The 17,497-nt window shown below is 30.9% G+C and overlaps 1 protein-coding gene across 3 annotated transcripts; it reads left to right on the top strand.

The window, feature by feature from the left end:
* Nucleotides 1-12,046: 12,046 nt before the first annotated feature.
* Nucleotides 12,047-17,184, top strand: LOC112737306 (zinc finger CCCH domain-containing protein 53). 3 transcript variants are annotated; one of them, XM_025787146.3, is made up of 9 exons: nt 12,047-14,305; nt 14,384-14,563; nt 14,657-14,842; nt 14,945-15,033; nt 15,129-15,380; nt 15,472-15,649; nt 15,848-16,063; nt 16,157-16,245; nt 16,349-17,184. In XM_025787146.3, the coding sequence occupies exons 1-8, from the start codon at nt 13,257-13,259 to the stop codon at nt 16,218-16,220; spliced, it is 2,214 nt and encodes a 737-aa protein (XP_025642931.1). In that variant the 5' UTR covers nt 12,047-13,256; the 3' UTR covers nt 16,221-16,245; nt 16,349-17,184. The 3 variants fall into 3 exon arrangements, with proteins under 3 accessions (XP_025642931.1, XP_025642932.1, XP_072067369.1); XM_025787147.3 differs by having other exon boundaries at nt 12,070-14,305; nt 14,657-14,836; XM_072211268.1 differs by lacking the exon at nt 16,349-17,184 and having other exon boundaries at nt 12,429-14,305; nt 16,157-16,246.
* Nucleotides 17,185-17,497: the final 313 nt, after the last annotated feature.

Raw genomic sequence — 17,497 nt, 5'->3', positions numbered from 1 at the left:
ACTTACACAATTAAAGAATACAAATGTAGTTGTTATTAAGACAAGTATGACAATAACATTATTAAAAAATTATATATATGGAGATATGAGTTGGGCGCCGAGATTTGGAAAGACTAAAATATACATGTATGAGAGAGAGAGAGAGAGAGAGAGAGAGAGAGAGAGAGAGAGAGAGAGAGAGAGAGAGAGAGAGAGAGAGAGAGAGAGAGAGAGAGATTTGTTTATGTGGGGTATGACAAAAACGACAAGTGAGAAAGCAAAATAATGCAGCATAACCGAAGGCTACCCCTCTTCTTCTTATCTCAATTCAAAACCCTATAATAACCCTTTTGTAATTTTATACCAACTAGAGAAAGTGAGAAACCTTCTCTCTTTTTCTTACATATAATTACATACATTATATTATCACGTAACCATCATCACACAACTACTACTGTAAATAAATTAATTAATTTCACTAAATTAATTAATTAAGTATACTTAGATGAACTGTGAAGAGAGTAGAGTATGGAAGAAGATCATATGAGAGAAGCAAGAACTTGCATGTCCCTGATAAATAATTAACAACGACAAATTATTATTTTAGTCTTTAATGTTTGGATTGAATTTTAAATAGATTTAATTATTGTTTCACAGATAAAATTAACACAATAATAATTATTATAGTTAAAAGTTAATATAAAGTTCGATTTCAGTATATAAATAAAATTGACTCACGAATAATTATTAATGTAAAAAAAAAATTGTTAATTATTCGAATTAAATTTAACAGTAAAATAATATTAAATTTATTTAAAAATTTTTAAAATTAAAATATAATATTTAAAATATTATGGATTAAATTAAAATTTAGTTCAAATATTAGAAATTAAAATAATATTTTACACTAATTAAAAATAAATAATAAAATAATATTTTTATTAGTCCCTTAATTCTTAAACAGGAAAATGTTTTAAGAATCGTACCCAATGTGCCTTGATATATATATATAAAAAAATAGTAGTTATCAGTACTCTTTTTTTTTTTTTTAACAGAAGCTAAAAGATGTTTGAAACAATAATTTAGAAGATAAATAACCTATCAACTAACATATAATAAAATTGTCTTTATATATTTCTTTTGAATTTAAAGTTATGTATTTAACTTTCATCATATTTTCTTTAATTATTATGTTGATAAAATAAAATATAAAAAAGAGTTAAACATGTTATGTAGATACCATAATTATCCAAAATAAATAAATATACCTATATAAAGTAAAAGAGTAGTATAAATTATACCAAAATTAAAAGAAAATAAAGGCACATACTCTGTTCGAGATATTTATGGTCAAATTATTAACTAATCTTTTATTAATATATGTAAATAAAATAGAAAGGAAATAGATTTTTTCGAAAAAAAAAATTAATTGGTATTGATGAGTGTAATTTCATATCATATCCATTTCAAAAGAGTAAAAAAATAAACACGTGAAGATGATATTGCATAATAAAAAATCATACTTAACAATATGATTCGATAAAAAATTAAATATAAATTTTAAATGAAAATATTATTTATATAATAAAATTAATTATTAATATATTTATATATTATTTTATTTATTTTTAATATATATTATATTTTAATATATATTTTATACTAATAACTAATTTTAGTAGCTAATTTAAGTATATATTTATTATGATTGTTTTCTTTAATATTTATCTTTATGAGAGAAAGAATGAAAAATGTGTGTGTACATGTGTGTGTAAAAGACCAAATTAAAAAAATAATATAAAATTTTTTTATTTAATTTAATATTTATAATTTTATATATATAATATTTAACATTATATATTTATTATATTTAACGCTATGCATTTATTTTAAAAATAATTAATAAATATAAAATAAAATAATTTTAAATTAATTTTTATTATCTTTTAAATATTTTTAAAATTAATAATTGATAATTGATTTTTGATTAACCTAATTGAATCGATTAATTCGATCTTATTTTCAAAATCATCGTATATTCTCACAAAGTGTGGAAGTTAAAGGAGAAAAAAAGGGTTAAAAAATACATAAGTAATCTCCAAATTTTCTAAAGATGTAAAATAAATAATTTGATCTCCTTGTTTTTTATATTTTTTGAAGTTTTATTTGCCAAATCTTCGTACATGGACGGATGACGAGGAATACTAAAAAATAATTTGGTGATTATTAGGTTAGATATAGCTGAGGATCAACAACAGAATGTCACGATTTTAAAAACACTTCAATATTATTATACTGGTACTCAAATTTATTTAATTTTTTTTTAGTTAATATCAAGTTAGCCTCAACAATACTTAGCAAGAAAGTTAAGAACACAAAAAAAAAGAAAATTTTGATAGAAAAAATATTTTATTATTTAAATGTTTGTTATAAATGACTCACACATCCAAACTCTAATTCTCACCCTCATTTATAGCCATCCACCTCCTCAATTGATAATTAGGATTAAATCTAACTAACAATGATCATCTAAAACTTTCACTATAAATATCTATCCTATCATTTTTTTTAAATACTTTTAGATATTCCATACTATTCTATAACCTTCTAGGCCTTCTAGAATATTTTGAAACTATCTAAGTTATAACATTCTCAAATAGTAATACTCTAAAATACTGTACAGATACCGTTAAATATAACCTTCTATAATTTATCGTGACATTCTTTGTCACCTATTATGCAAACATTCTATTCATGATAGCGCTCTAAGTGTTATTGAAATTGTCACAGATCTTTATGAGTTTTTCAGGTAGTCTCTGTTATTGGGAGTTCTTTCCACTTGATCAAGTATTAAATACTTGGTGGTACTCCTCTGCATCTCATAATACGATTAGCTAAAATATTTTCGATTTCGTTATCAAAGGATGTAATACCTATGGGTAGAGCACGACTCGAGTCACCTCTACTCGGTTCCTTTTGGTCTCTATGATATGATGATTTAAGCATACTCACATGGAAGAGGGGATGGATCTTCATAGTTGTACTTTGTAAACAACCTCCTCAACATGCCTAATGATCGTAAATGACCCTTCATATTTACGGATCAAGCCCTTATGAACCTTGCGAAAGGCTTTGAATTATTGTGAAAGAAGTTCAATCATTACCTTATCTCCCACTTGATAACTAGCGTGTCTTCTCTTCTTGTCCGCCCACTTCTTCATTTTCTTTGCAACTTTGTCAAAGATAAGAACGAGCGACATCTACTTGTTCTTTCAAAGACTTGACTATATGATAGGCTTTGGAGCTCTTCCTTAAGAAAGAGGAAGAAAGAAAGTGTGGTATAAGTAGTTGTTGTCCAGTCACGATTTCGAATGGACTATTTTTTATGGACTCGCTTATTTGCGGATTGTATGAAAATTAAGCAATGCCCAAAAATTTTGTCCAATCATTTTAATTAGCGCTTACAAAATGTCTCAAATAACACTCAAATAGGGTATTTACTCTCTCAATCTACCCATCAGTTTGAGGATGAAAGCTTGTCGAGAAGTGGATAGATCCAAGTAGTTTAAACAGCTCTGTCCATAGTCGTCCTATGAAGCGTAGATCTCGATGACTGGTAATACTCTTAAGCAATCCCCAATACTTCACCACATTCTCAAAAAATAATCGTACTGCTTCCTCTGCAGTCCAATCAGTAGGGGAATGTATAAAAGTAGCATACTTCGAGAGTTGATCCACTACTATGAAGATAGATCCAAACCACTCGAAGAACTTTGGTAAGGTAGAGATGAAATCTAGAGAGACACTTTTTCTTGGTCGCTCTGGCGGAGGCAGACGTTCCAACAACTCGCTTGGTGTTTTGTTTTTAATCTTATCTTATTAGCACACAAGACAAGTCTTCACATAACTCTCAACTTCATCCCTCATTTGAGGACAATAATAAGAATATTCAATGAGCGCCAAGGTTCTTCGTTGCCAAGGTTGTCAAACTCGCGAGTCTAGGTAAACTCGTGGAGTTAACCTAGACTCGACTCGTACGAGTTTACCTGTTATACATTTTTTATAAAGAAATATATATATATATATATATATTTACTCAAATATAGACATTCAAACTTAACAATTTCAACATCAAATTACATAATAAATTAACATAATACATTAATACTACAATTACAAGTTACAACAACTCAACAAGTACTCTGGATCACACATTTAAATCCTTCACAAGTATGTATCTAGTTCAACATAAAACACACAATCAAAGCTTCATAAGACACAACCAAAACACAAAAAAAAACAAGTCAATAATTAAATGTTCTAATAAACTCTAAAACTCAAATCCTCCAATATCTTCATCTTCCATGGCATCAACATCATCATCTTCACCATCTTCATCAGAAACATCATTTCTTTCAGGCTCAGGTTCAATAAGGCCAACAAAATCATCATCATCATTCACATGTTCATCTTCTTCCTCTATTAACAAATAACAAATAAATTCAGATTCAGATTATCCACTAACTAAATTCAAATTCAGATTATCCACTAACTAAATTCATAATTAACACTAGTTTCAGCTACACTTACAACAATAATGTTCAAAGGATGAAAAATTTTCAACATTCAGAAGACTTAATCAGCACTCCAATACTCACATTATCACACAACATATACATTTTCATTTAAACAAGCACTGATTAAGAGAATAAGGATTAAGGAGGAGAGCACATTGCAAATTACAATTAAAAACTTAGCCAAATTCTGAGACAACCAGTAAACCACTGTAAAAATAAAAACATGAAGCACAGAAGCAGACACATTAACTAGTCAGATATTCAGACACTGAGACACATTAACAAAAAAAACCACTTAACCAGACAACCAGTAAATCACAGAAGCAGGCAAGCAGCATCAGTTTAGTACCATGAAGCATGAAGCATGAAGCACAGAAGCAGGCAAGCAGTATCAATTTACTAACTTATTGAAGTAGCAGCAGTTTAATTTTTTTTTCAACATATCAAACGCAAATCAGGGCCTTAATAAAATTGCAGAATTGAATAATTGATACCAAAATTATTAGCATTTGAATTAGTTTAACAAAATTACCTTGGAGATCGGTAGTATTGAAGCAGATCGGTAGTGAAGAACAACTGAACAAGGGCGACGAACAGGGGAGGGGAGGCAAACGCAATCAAGCAGAACACGGAGGAGTGGGACGGCCGACGAGGGCAGAACAGGGGCGGTGAACCTTCACTGCGTGGTGGTGGGCTCTGGCGCTCTGCGACTCTGTGTGGTGGTGGGCTCTGCGAGACTGCGACTCTGCGTGGTGGTGGTGGTCCTTCACTATGTGGTGGTCTCTGCGACTCTGCGTGGGGTGAGCGGTGAGGGATGAGGCGAGGCGTGGCGACAAGGTGAGGGATGAGGGATCCGTCTGCAGTCTGACCTCTGCGTGGCGGCGCAGACAACGGCACCGGTAGATGCCACTCAGCGACGTTGGAGAAGAAGAGAGTGAGCAGTGAGGCCGTGAGGGCTTGGTGGAGTCACTGGAGTGTGAGGGACTGAGGGTTTCGAATTAGGCCATTAGGGTTACACTTACTGGGTTTGAGTTAGCTATAGGCTGTAGGTTTTTTTTTTTTGCCCAAAACGACGACGTTTTGGCGAAAATGGGCAACGAATTCAAACTCGCTGACTCGCTAACAAACTCGCGAGTTTGAGCGATTTTATCCGAGTCTAGCCGAGTCAACCCGAGTCTACCCAGAAACGAGTTTGTGTCCGAGTAAACTCGATTCCACTACCTAAACTCGTAAACTCGTACGAGTTTACGAGTTAACTCGCGAGTTTACGAGTTAACTCGTGAGTTTGACGACCATGTTCGTTGCCTTTGATGACCAGCCCAGTTAGTGTCATGGCATTCCTTCACTAACTTTCTTGTCAGATTTTTTCATTTGGGGTCGTATAGTCTTTTTCTTTTGGTGTAGAGAAGGTCATTTTCTAACCAACTCCACCAATTTCGTGGCTAATGGATCTTCTTGTAACTCTTCTTTGATGATGCGTATAATGTCTCCTTCGACCATGGAAATGATTGCCATCCTGTATGGTGCTGAGACAGACGGCTTCGCTTCTAACTCCAATTTAATATTATGGTCCACCTTCCTTCTAGGTGGTAGTTACTTTAGCAACTTGAGAGGCATCACATCCTTATTTTTTTTAAGGACTTCCTTGATTTTGGGGGGAACAACTTCTCCCAAATATTGACTCCTCTTGTAGTAAAACTAAATATATCATCTCCCCCTTCTTAAAACATTTCTTGAATGGGTCGAGAGTATTAGAATTCCTTTGGCTTTTGAGACTTAGGAACCATTCATGAATACCATTTTTTCATGACGCATACTATATCGTAGTATGATATAGGTACTATATTTGTTTTCCTTTACAAATCGATCTTGATAACTGTTTTGAAATTGTTCATAGGTGGTATTGAAAAATTCACAAAATTCTTTAAAGAACTAAGAGTCATCTCAACCTTTTTTGCTATTTCCTTAAGTGTCACTAAATACTCTTAGATTATTTATATACTTTTATATACATTTATATTTTTTTTAAATTTTCTAAAATATTCTCATCAAATATTTTAAAATATTATATAAATAGTTAAATACTGTTAAATATAAATTTTTAAAATTTACTGTGACAAGGAACACTAAAAAAATTAGCGTATTTTATATTATTCACTTTTCTTAATTTTTGCCTAACCAATTCATTGTTTCATCAACAGCCACTGACATAGAATATTGGAATAAATTTGGTAAATGTTTAGTTGAACAAAATCAGGAGTATTTATATCTACCAAGTCCTTCTATATAATTAAATTTCATTTTAATCCTTTTTAATAATTTAAACACAATTGGTCCTTTTGCTTAATTTATACTTCTCAGGTCTAATTTGGATAAACAACTTAATTAAGTTACTTTTAAAAAAATAGCTTAAACAATAAATGCTTATATTAAAAGTAGTTTATAAATAAGTTATTTTGTATTTAGTTTTTTAGTTCTAAAAGTGATAAAATATTTTTTATTAGGAGAAAAGTCATTTTTTTAACTTCTCCTTAAGTACTAAAATAACTTTTTAAAAAATTATAATTTTATTTTAAAAATTGTACCAGACATTAATACCACACATTTTTATAAGTTAAAAGTTAAAAAAAGTCACTTATGAACCTATCCAAACGGACCTTTAATGGTCCTTGGTATTCATTTTTTCAAAGTAGGGAATATATGTTAAGAAATAAATTTGAAAAATAGAAATGTTACCTAAAAAATGATTATTGCTAATAGACACCAGAAAATAATTATTATTAATATAGTGATTATAATTAAATAATTTAATTTATTTTATTAAAATATTAAGAGTAATACTCTGATTAAATCTTCAAAAATAGTACGACATTTAATTAGCGTTTAATAAAATTTAATTATCAAACTAGTCTTTCAAATTTTTATTTTGTTATGCAAATTAGTCTCTGCATTATATTATTCATCTATATGCAGGGATTAGTTTAAGAATTTTAAAAATTTTTAAAGACTTATATTTTTTTTATTGAATAACAATAATTCATTTGTTTAAAAATAAAGATTATTTTGATTGTTATCACTATTATTTTTGTTAGAAAAATACTAAAGGATTAATATAATTTATTATTTATTATTATTATTTTTAATTATCAGTTTAATTTTTTTAATTTAATAATTTAATAATATATTTTTAATTTATATTTTTAAATATGAATAATTAATTGGTGATTACTAATTATGAAGTATATTTGGTCTAGTAATATAGTAGCTTTAAAGATGGAGAGAGAAAAGACAGGGAAGGGAGGGTGTTGATTGAGGCATTGACTACTCTGTCCTCGGAAGAAAGACACATGATGAGGCAATCAAGAGAGCGTGGTCACCACTCTCCAATGAATGGTGATTGATAATAACGTGAATGGTAGGGTCCACGCACTACACTGATTAGCTTGGAGCGTGAACACCACACTCCTGCAGAGCGAGTTTCCTATTCAGAGAACAGAGAGCGTGTCAGAGGTTAGGGGTGGGGAGGGGCAAAGGCCAAGCCAAGTGAAGTCTATATATTTTGCAATTTTCTATCTCAAACATAGATCTAGATCCCCTCAAACAACCACCACTAATATTATATTATACGGTAATGTATAATTTTTGTCCTTAAAATTTGACAAAAATTTTAAAAATATTCCTAAATTTTATTTTGTTTTAATTTTATTCTAAAAGTTTTCGATTTGTATCAAAAATACTCCTGACGGCTATTTTTTCAAAAAATTTAAGACCAATTCAATAACAATTTCATAAGAACAACTCTCAATACAAGCAAATTAAGCATAATTTTCATGTATTATTGTTAGATTAATTTTAAATTTTTTTGAAAATTTAGCCGTCAATGATATATTTTATGCAAATTGAAAACTTTTGGAACAAAATTGAAACAAAATAAAACTTATGGATATTTTTAAAACTTTTGTCAAATTTTAAGGACAAAAAATATACTTTTTAACTTTTATTTTAATTGATTTTTATAAAATGTGATTTTATATTATTTAATCATTTTTACGTATTTATTTTTTCATCTTAATAAATTTAATATAATATGAAATTATGATTTAAAATATTAATTAAAAAATTAAGAGGCATTAGTATTATTGAGAATAACAAAATTTGACCTAATTTAATTTGTTCTAACATTTTTGAAACCAATTTTTTAACTATTGATTGAGTTTTAAAACGGATACGAAAGATACTTGATGGTATTTGTTTCGGTGTGAAATAGGTATAAAAAATGGTTGTCTTTTCTTGTATATGTCTCGTATTCCCTTCGAACATACATAAATAAATATTTGAAACGAATTATCGGATTTGATAAATTTAACTTTGATGAATTTGATTTCTTTTAAGATTGTTTATAATTTGTAATGTAATGATTTTAATTATATTTAGAACTTACATAATTTTTTTAGTACTTCATATTTTGTTTTTATAGACCATGGGTTATATTTTAGGATAAATTATAAAAAAATACTTAAATTATTTTGTCGATGACAAAAATATTTTTAAATTTTGTCATTAACAAAAATATATTTAAATTATTTAAAAACGTGACAAAATACATACTTATAAACTAAGATGTTTTACATTAACAGAAAAAGTAATGTGATAAACAGAACTTTTTATGTGACAAATGAATCTTTAACATTAACAAACATTAACAAGCAAGTTATATCACACTTTTTCATTAGTAGAACATTTTTTTTATCACAAATAAGTATTTTTGGTATGTTTTTAAATTATTTAAAAATATTTTTTTGATATTAAAATTTAAAGATAATTTTATCCGTACAAAAATAATTCGAATATATCTTTTATGGTTTATCCTATATTTTATACAAAAAAAAATGCTATTAAAAAAGACAAAAAAATATCATGTTTGAATACAAGACGAGTATGAGACGTAAAATACCTATGAGTATAAATTTAAAGTGATAAATAAAATACCTATGAATAATGAGACAGACAAATAATTAATATTTGGAACAGATGTTGATATTGAAATACCCATTCTATCCTATTCTATTGTCCTCCCTAAATATTGTTTATGATGTCTTTACTTCAATGGCTTATATATTAAAGAGTAAAGTATCGTTTTTGTCTCCAACGTTTGGGGTAAATTCTATTTGTGTCCCTAACGTTTAAATCGTCTTATTTGTATCCCTAACGTTTGTAAAAATGATTTAATGTTATCCTGCTGGTAATTACACATCATGAACGCTTTAGTTTGAGTTTTAAAAATCTTTTTTTGAAGTTAGAATACAAATGTCTGGGATAGAATCGATGATCCACTCCGAAAAATAGCTCATCAAAAGTTGAAACTAATTCCTATAACATTTACATAATTCACTTTTCTAAGGAGATAATTGAATCTAAACACAAAGAGTGGGTATAATATTAAAATCAAACACATCCAAGTAATACCTAATTGAGAATGAATACATCCAAGTGAGAATAATTGAAAAATAGAATCTGATTTGTTAGTATAATTGATAGTAGGATAACATTGAATCACTTTTATAAACGTTAGGGATACAAATAGGACGATTTAAACGTTAGGGACACAAATAGGACTTACCCCAAACATTAGGGACAAAAACGATACTTTACTCTATATTAAATAATGAAATAAAATCCTTTATCTTTGTAATATATATATTCTAATTTTGTAAGAACCAAAAGTTTATTTATATTTTTTATTATAAAAATGTTTAAAATTAGAATTTTATTAATAAAAATCTTTAGAATATAAGTTACAAACACTGTAACAAAAGTAAAATATAATGTAGGTATATTTATACTTTAACAACATTTTATAATTAGAAAAATTAGACTGTAATTTAAACATGTACAATATAATATAAAATGTAAAATACCATATCTATTTACACTAAATTTATTCCAAACCATTCGATCTAAATCTAAATATAAATGGTAAACCAATGTAGTATCTTATCATGTATCCTTTTTTTGGTGACTGTCTTATCATGTATCCTATATTCACAAATAGTATACCCAGGCCTTAATATTTTCTTAGCAATTAGCCCCACATATTGCGACAAGACAAAATGTGAAAAGAGAAATATTTTTCAAATATCTACTCTCTCATATTTTGTTATACTACTCGTTATAGTTTTTTTTTTCCTATAAAATATATATGTTTTTTGGTTTTAGTTTTAATAAATATTTCTTTTAATTTTAGTTTAATTATATTTGAAAGTTATCTATTCTAATTTTTGTTATTAATTTATCCCACTAAATACTGGTTTTTTTATTTTATTCTCTTGAATTTTTGTTCGTCTTTTATTTTTTTGATTTAATATATTATGTAATTATTTGATTTTTTTAATGTCTTTTTTAGGAGCAATAATGAACCTAAAATGTTTGTAATTGATAAATCTAAGCTCATATATTAGAACAAGCTAAACAAACAAATTGTCATAAATTAAAGTATATCTTGCCGAAAAAAGTGCTTGTTTATGTGGTCTTATCATGAATTCTCATTCCATTAACGTGATTAGTCTAATTAAGAGAGTTGTTGAACTTGAGTCATTAAACTACAACTATAGTTAAGAGCAATAATTTGACATACTTACATTACATTAGGAAAAGTATGAATAAATAGCTATCAAAGAGTTTTTTTTTTTTTTTTTTTACCAAATATAGGAGATTCGAACCCGCAACCTCTTAATTGAGTATAGGAAGACTATGCCATTTGAGTTATAACTCATTGGATTAAATAGCTATCAAAGAGTTTAAGACATTAGATTAGTAGATGAAGTTAAATAGTAACAGCTGTTTTTCATATATTATTTCTTATTTTTAAAACATGTTATCTTTAGTATTTTTCTTCTTTTCAATTAATCATCTTACTCATAATTTAAATAGTGATAAACTCAATTGAACTGATATTTGAATAAATTCTCAAGAAATAATAACCCAACTCTTTTTTTCACTTTCTTATTAGTTGTGTAAGGATGTATGTACTCGCTGAAATTGAATTTGATGAATTCAGTAACAGTTATTTTAAAATTTAGAAAATATAAAATTATTTCAAGATTTTATGAAATTTTACATAATCAATTTGTACGATGGAATTGTCGTAATTTTTTTTAGATATTGACCAAACTTTGATGTAATACTCAGTTATTAAATTTTAAAATATTTTTTTAAAATTTTAAAAAATATCATAAAAATTTAATAATTGAGTATTACACAAAAATTTAATTAATATCTAAAAAAAATAGCTTGGAATTATATCAATTTTTAACAATTAAATTGATAAATAATTCATAATTTATATAATAATTTTCTTTATATTATAAATATAAGAAAATTTTGACATGGGATAACAAAATTCAGAGAGTAAACTAGATAAAAAAAAAATTACCTGATTTAGTTAGTGTGTATTGAATAATAAAAGAATTGATGAATTTGGTTATTTTTGTGGGGGTTATTGAAAGAAGTAAGAGGAGGTATATTTTTATCTCCAAATACAAGGAGACAGGAGCACACGCACGGCGTCTCGCGCTTGTTGGTTGTTGTTGATGATGTTGTTGTTGTCCTCGTCGTCCTTTGCCTTTTACCATCCTCTCAAAGGACATTCACTCACTCACAAGCTTTGTGGATTCAAGGGGCATCGACGGGAAATTCACATTCATGGTTATTGTTGTTGTTTCTGCAACAACTGCACCCATCTTCTGCATTCTGCAACTGTTACTGCAACTGCATCAACTTGTTTGCATTTGCATCTGTCACCAGGTTTTAAATAAGGCGGTGGTTTGGCTTTTCTAGTAATAATAATCACTCTCTTTGACCACCCCATTCTCTATCTTTGAACTAATAAACTCACCCTTCATCTCTCTTCATTTCAAACACAACACTAGTCACTATATATTTATATATATATATGTATCCTTTATTGGGTAAGGCCTTACTCTTATATTTCATATTCAATTTGGAAAAAAGGGGGGATTTTGATTGACATTTAGTTTTGGATTTAGAAGGAGCTTATTAATTGTAATATAAATGATTTAAATAATAAATAAAAATGGAAAAAAAGGGTAACTTGTTTTGTTTTTGTTTTTTTGTTTATTTTGTTTCTGCAACTTTAGCACTCATTACTTCTTTATAGAGAAATTCAACCACCATGTTATGTCCCTCTCTCTATCTCTCCCTCTTTTATTAATCAAAGGGTAAACTGTAATCACCTTCTTCCTCCTACTCCATATTAATCAACCACACGAGAATACTCCTTTTTAACACTTCACTTTTTCCCCCCTCTCTACTACTACTTACTACTATTACTACTTCTTCATCTTCATCATCATCTTCCTCTCTCTCTCTCTCTCTCTCTTTTTCTTCTTTTAACTTAGCTTTTTTTTTCCCTCTCTCTTTGTGTGCCTCTTTTTGCAGGAAGAATATGAGAAAGAAACACACTGTGCCACCACTCATCTCAACTTGGTAGGTAGCTCTTGTGTGTGGTTGAGAAAGAAACTTTACTTGTAATAGAGAGAGAGAGAGGGGGAAAGAGAAAGAGAGAGAGTGTTACATACACACGCACGCACATAAAAATTGGATTTTTAGAAGTGGGGTGAGTTGAAAGTTTGTCTTTGTGGAAGAAAGTAGCAATCTTTTTCCCTTGTTTGCTGGTTTGCCATGGATGGTTACGAAGCAACTAGGATAGTGTTCTCAAGGATCCAAAGCATGGACCCTGAAAACGCTTCAAAAATCATGGGTCTTCTTCTGATTCAAGACCATGGTGAGAAGGAGATGATTAGGTTAGCATTTGGACCAGAAGCTTTACTTCACTCTGTGATTTCCAAAGCTAGAAAAGACTTAGGTTTACCTTCAAACTCTCCTCCTACACCTTCAACTCCACCATCTCCATCACCTTTTCTTTCAGCTTCTACCAACCCGGTTAACATTTCAAGGCAGAACTCAACTTCTTCTTCTTCAAGGCTTGGTAGTGGGATGAACCTTCCACCTGCTCTAACCATACCAAACCCTTCTTCTTCTTCTTCAGCTTCTTGGGCTGCCATGTCTGACCTTCAAAACCCTGAGGACTTGATGAGTCCTAACAACTTGGTTGTTGGTTCTTCTTCCACAACTTCATCTTCTCTACCCTTTTATGCAAATGGAGGGTCAGATCCAATTGATGAGTACCAGTTACAGGACCAGCTTTCATTCTTGAATGATGGTTCTCCAAATTCTACTCTTGCTGCGGCTGCTTGTGGTGGTTCACACCATAACAAGAGCCATGATTTGTTCTACCCTCACTCAGACATGGCTTCTAGTCCTACTGGTGCTGGTGACCCCTCTTTGTTCCCTTCTTATGGCTGGGGAGGGCCTCTTCATAGGAGAAGTTGTTCAGTGAATGATGCTTGTTTGGCTTCGGAGGATCCCAATTCCGGGTTTGGTTGGAAGCCTTGTCTTTACTTTGCTAGAGGGTACTGCAAGAATGGCACTAGCTGCAGGTTCCTCCATGGTGGTGGACTTGGAGAAGCTGATGGTGCTGCTGCTGCTGCAATGGTTGGTTCTCCAAGCAAGATTGAGATGATGGAGCAGTGTCATGAACTTCTCAGATCTAAAACTGCTCAGCAACAAAGACTTCAACTCATGGCATCTTCAAGCTTTCCTTACTCTTCAAAGTGCATGAATTTCCTCTTACAACAACAGCAGCAGCAGCAGCAAAATGATACTCAAAGGTGAGGTTTTAATTTCTCATGTACTCAAGTTAATCAACAACTTGAATTCTAATAATGGTTTGCATAATTTGCTAATAGGGCTGCGGCTGCGGCTTTGATGATGAGCGAGGACTTACACAAATTCGGAAGATCGAGGCTTGAAAGGAGTGATTTCTCTTTGAACAGCCCTGGCATGGTCAACCCAGCTTCCAGGCAGATCTATTTGACTTTCCCAGCTGACAGCACTTTCAGAGAGGAAGATGTTTCCAACTACTTCAGGTTCTTCTTTGTTGCTACTTAGCTTACTCTTTTCAAACTTCAAATTTGCTATACTCACTTCATGACTTGTCTTTTTGTTGTTCAAACTTGAAGCATTTATGGGCCAGTTCAAGATGTGAGAATCCCATACCAGCAGAAGCGCATGTTCGGATTTGTTACATTCGTTTATCCGGAGACTGTGAAGCTCATTCTCTCAAAAGGGAACCCTCATTTTGTGTGTGATGCAAGAGTGCTTGTTAAGCCTTACAAGGAGAAGGGCAAAGTTCCAGACAAGTACAGGCACCTACTCATTCTTCTATAGTCTTTTCTTATCTTTTTTTTTTCTTTCTTTCTTAATTGTCTCACACAATAATGCTTTGAATTTTGAATTTGATTTTGTAGGAAGCAACAGCAACAGGTAGATAGGGATTTTTCACCTTGTGGCACTCCTACTGGACTAGATGCTAGAGACCAATATGATCTCCAACTAGGTAGATTCATAATGCATTCATATATATAACCTTCTTTTGGTATTTGTAATCTAGCTTATTAGTCCTTAATTGGCAAAAATTTGGTGTGTTTTTAGGAGGGAGAATGTTCTACAACACTCAAGACATGCTTTGGAGGAGGAAGATGGAGGAGCAGGCTGATTTGCAGCAAGCTCTTGAGCTCCAAAGTAGGAGGTTGATGGGTCTGCAGCTCCTTGACATCAAGAAGCAGCACCATCATCGCGCCCTCTCCGCCGGAAGTCCGATACCATCCCCAACACACTCTCCTAACATGTTCAACCAAACCCTTGTTCATCATTCGTTTCACGGCACCCCGGATTCGCCGGAGGGTATGTATATGTGCACACACGACACAATGCCGTTGCTTGCAGCTACAAATTTGTTGGTGTACACATATTTATGCTGTTTTGATTGTTACAGAGAATGGATCAGCTTCTGCTCCAAGTAGCACGGCACCGGTTTCGGTTATTGGTCAACAGACAGTCAACATATCTGTTGGCAAGGAAGTTGGAACCAATAATGGAGAGAATGGATATAGTGAAGGCAATGGCAATGGCAAGCAAAGTTCAAGTCATGAAGACAGTGATCTACAAGAATGGTATAGAATTTTATTCTCATTTAGAATAATTACCAAAAGGGTACTACAAGAATAGCAAAAAGGCCTTTATTTTCTTTTTTGCATCAAATTCCCTCTTTTAGTCCATGCACAAAAATTTTGTGCATTTATTCAGGTCTTCCCTTTTTTATTTTTTATTTAATTAAAGTAGTTAAATATTATTGTATGAATAAAATGCAGTTTGGAGCATAATCTCCCTGATAGCCCTTTTGCTTCACCTACAAAAGCTGCTGTTGGAGATTACATGGCTGCCTTCAACAATGGACCTAATGAGGCCATTGATGCAGATCCCTCAGCTTCTTCTGCCAACTCCAAATTTGGAACTAGCTCTCTACTTCCATCAGCATCTGCTCTTGACATGGGTTCATTCAAATCCTTTAACTGCCAAATACCTAGGTACTCAACTACTGATGTTACATTTATTTAAGCCACGAATTTCAGTAACCATTAATAAAGTTTTGAACTTTGGAATATGTTTTGAAACTTTAGGTTCTCTTCTGGCCATGGAACTATTGGGATGTTAGCCGGGACCGGCGGCGCCATCGGCATTTAGTTCCCCGTTCCCCGAGTATTTTCGGGTAATAACTTGGGATCATTTTATTTAAGACCAAGTTCTTGATTTGGAGATTACCTTGTTGAATTTAAGTAATCTTTTATATGGTTCCAAATATGATTTTGCAGGAAGAGAAGAAACACAAAAACAAATCTTGTAGAGAATCACCAGCACCGTGGCCATCACCATCAATCATCAATACTATACTACTTACTACCATACAAAATGCATACGTAAAAAGCAGTTTCAGTAAAGGAAAGTGGGGCATGTGTTCCTTCTTTTCTTTTGGTAGCATTATTGTACCATTTTCTTTTCTTTTCTTCTTTTTCATTTCTGTAGTAAGCTGAACCACAGGTCTAAAAAAAATAACACAGTTAAAAAAAAAAGGAATCAAGAGTCTCCAATGTGTAGTAGTGTAACTCCTGGCAGTGTAATTTTCTTCTTTTATCTTTTATTCCCCTCCCTTTATCATTGGAGGATGATGTAGTAGTTATTAGAAGATATCCTCTTTAGTGTCCTATGTTGCCATCACAGGTAAAATTTCTAAATTCTAAGTCCTTATATTAATGTACAGCTGAAGCATAACTCAGTAAGAAAGAAAAGAGAGCATGCATGCAAATTAAAGTTGGAGTTTGTATAACTACAAGGCTGATTGATTCAAATCCCACCTACCCCATGATGGGAAATTTGAGTTTCAAGGCCAGGAGTGAGTGAGTGAGAAAAAAAAGGAACATGTATAATTTGTTAATCTTATTATATTAGTAGCTGGGAAGGGTGTTTTTTTTTTTGTTTTTTAAAGTTCCAATATTTCTGTTGCAGATTTTATGTTTGTACTTGTATCACTGCTCTACTTAGTTGTTACACAGAGTTATGAAACCCCTCCTTAGATTACCAGAAGACAAAGAAAAGAGAAAGATTTTAGAAAAAAAAAAAGGAAGAATGAATCAAAAGTGAGTTTCTTTAATTTTTAGAGCTTAATTTGTTTTCTTATTTTTGTTTTTGCCTCTTTCTAGTTATTCTCTCTTTCTCTCTCTGTCTTTAATCATTTTGATTTCTTAAAGATGAGAATTTGTCTCTTTGTTCCTCCAATTATTCAAGCTCAACATGTGTATAGCTCATTTGGGAGATATTCTTATAAAGAGATTTTGGCATTACAAATATATGAAATTATCTAACGAATATTATCACTAGAGGAGTATTTAACTATTAACCACCTTATTTTTATTGCTTACTCACTTTGTACTTAAAAGGTGTAATTTTGAGTTTGTTACACAATA

Source organism: Arachis hypogaea, chromosome 13, assembly GCF_003086295.3.
Source record: "Arachis hypogaea cultivar Tifrunner chromosome 13, arahy.Tifrunner.gnm2.J5K5, whole genome shotgun sequence".
Classification (NCBI taxonomy): domain Eukaryota; kingdom Viridiplantae; phylum Streptophyta; class Magnoliopsida; order Fabales; family Fabaceae; genus Arachis; species Arachis hypogaea.
This window is presented reverse-complemented; position numbering and strand designations above follow the sequence as displayed.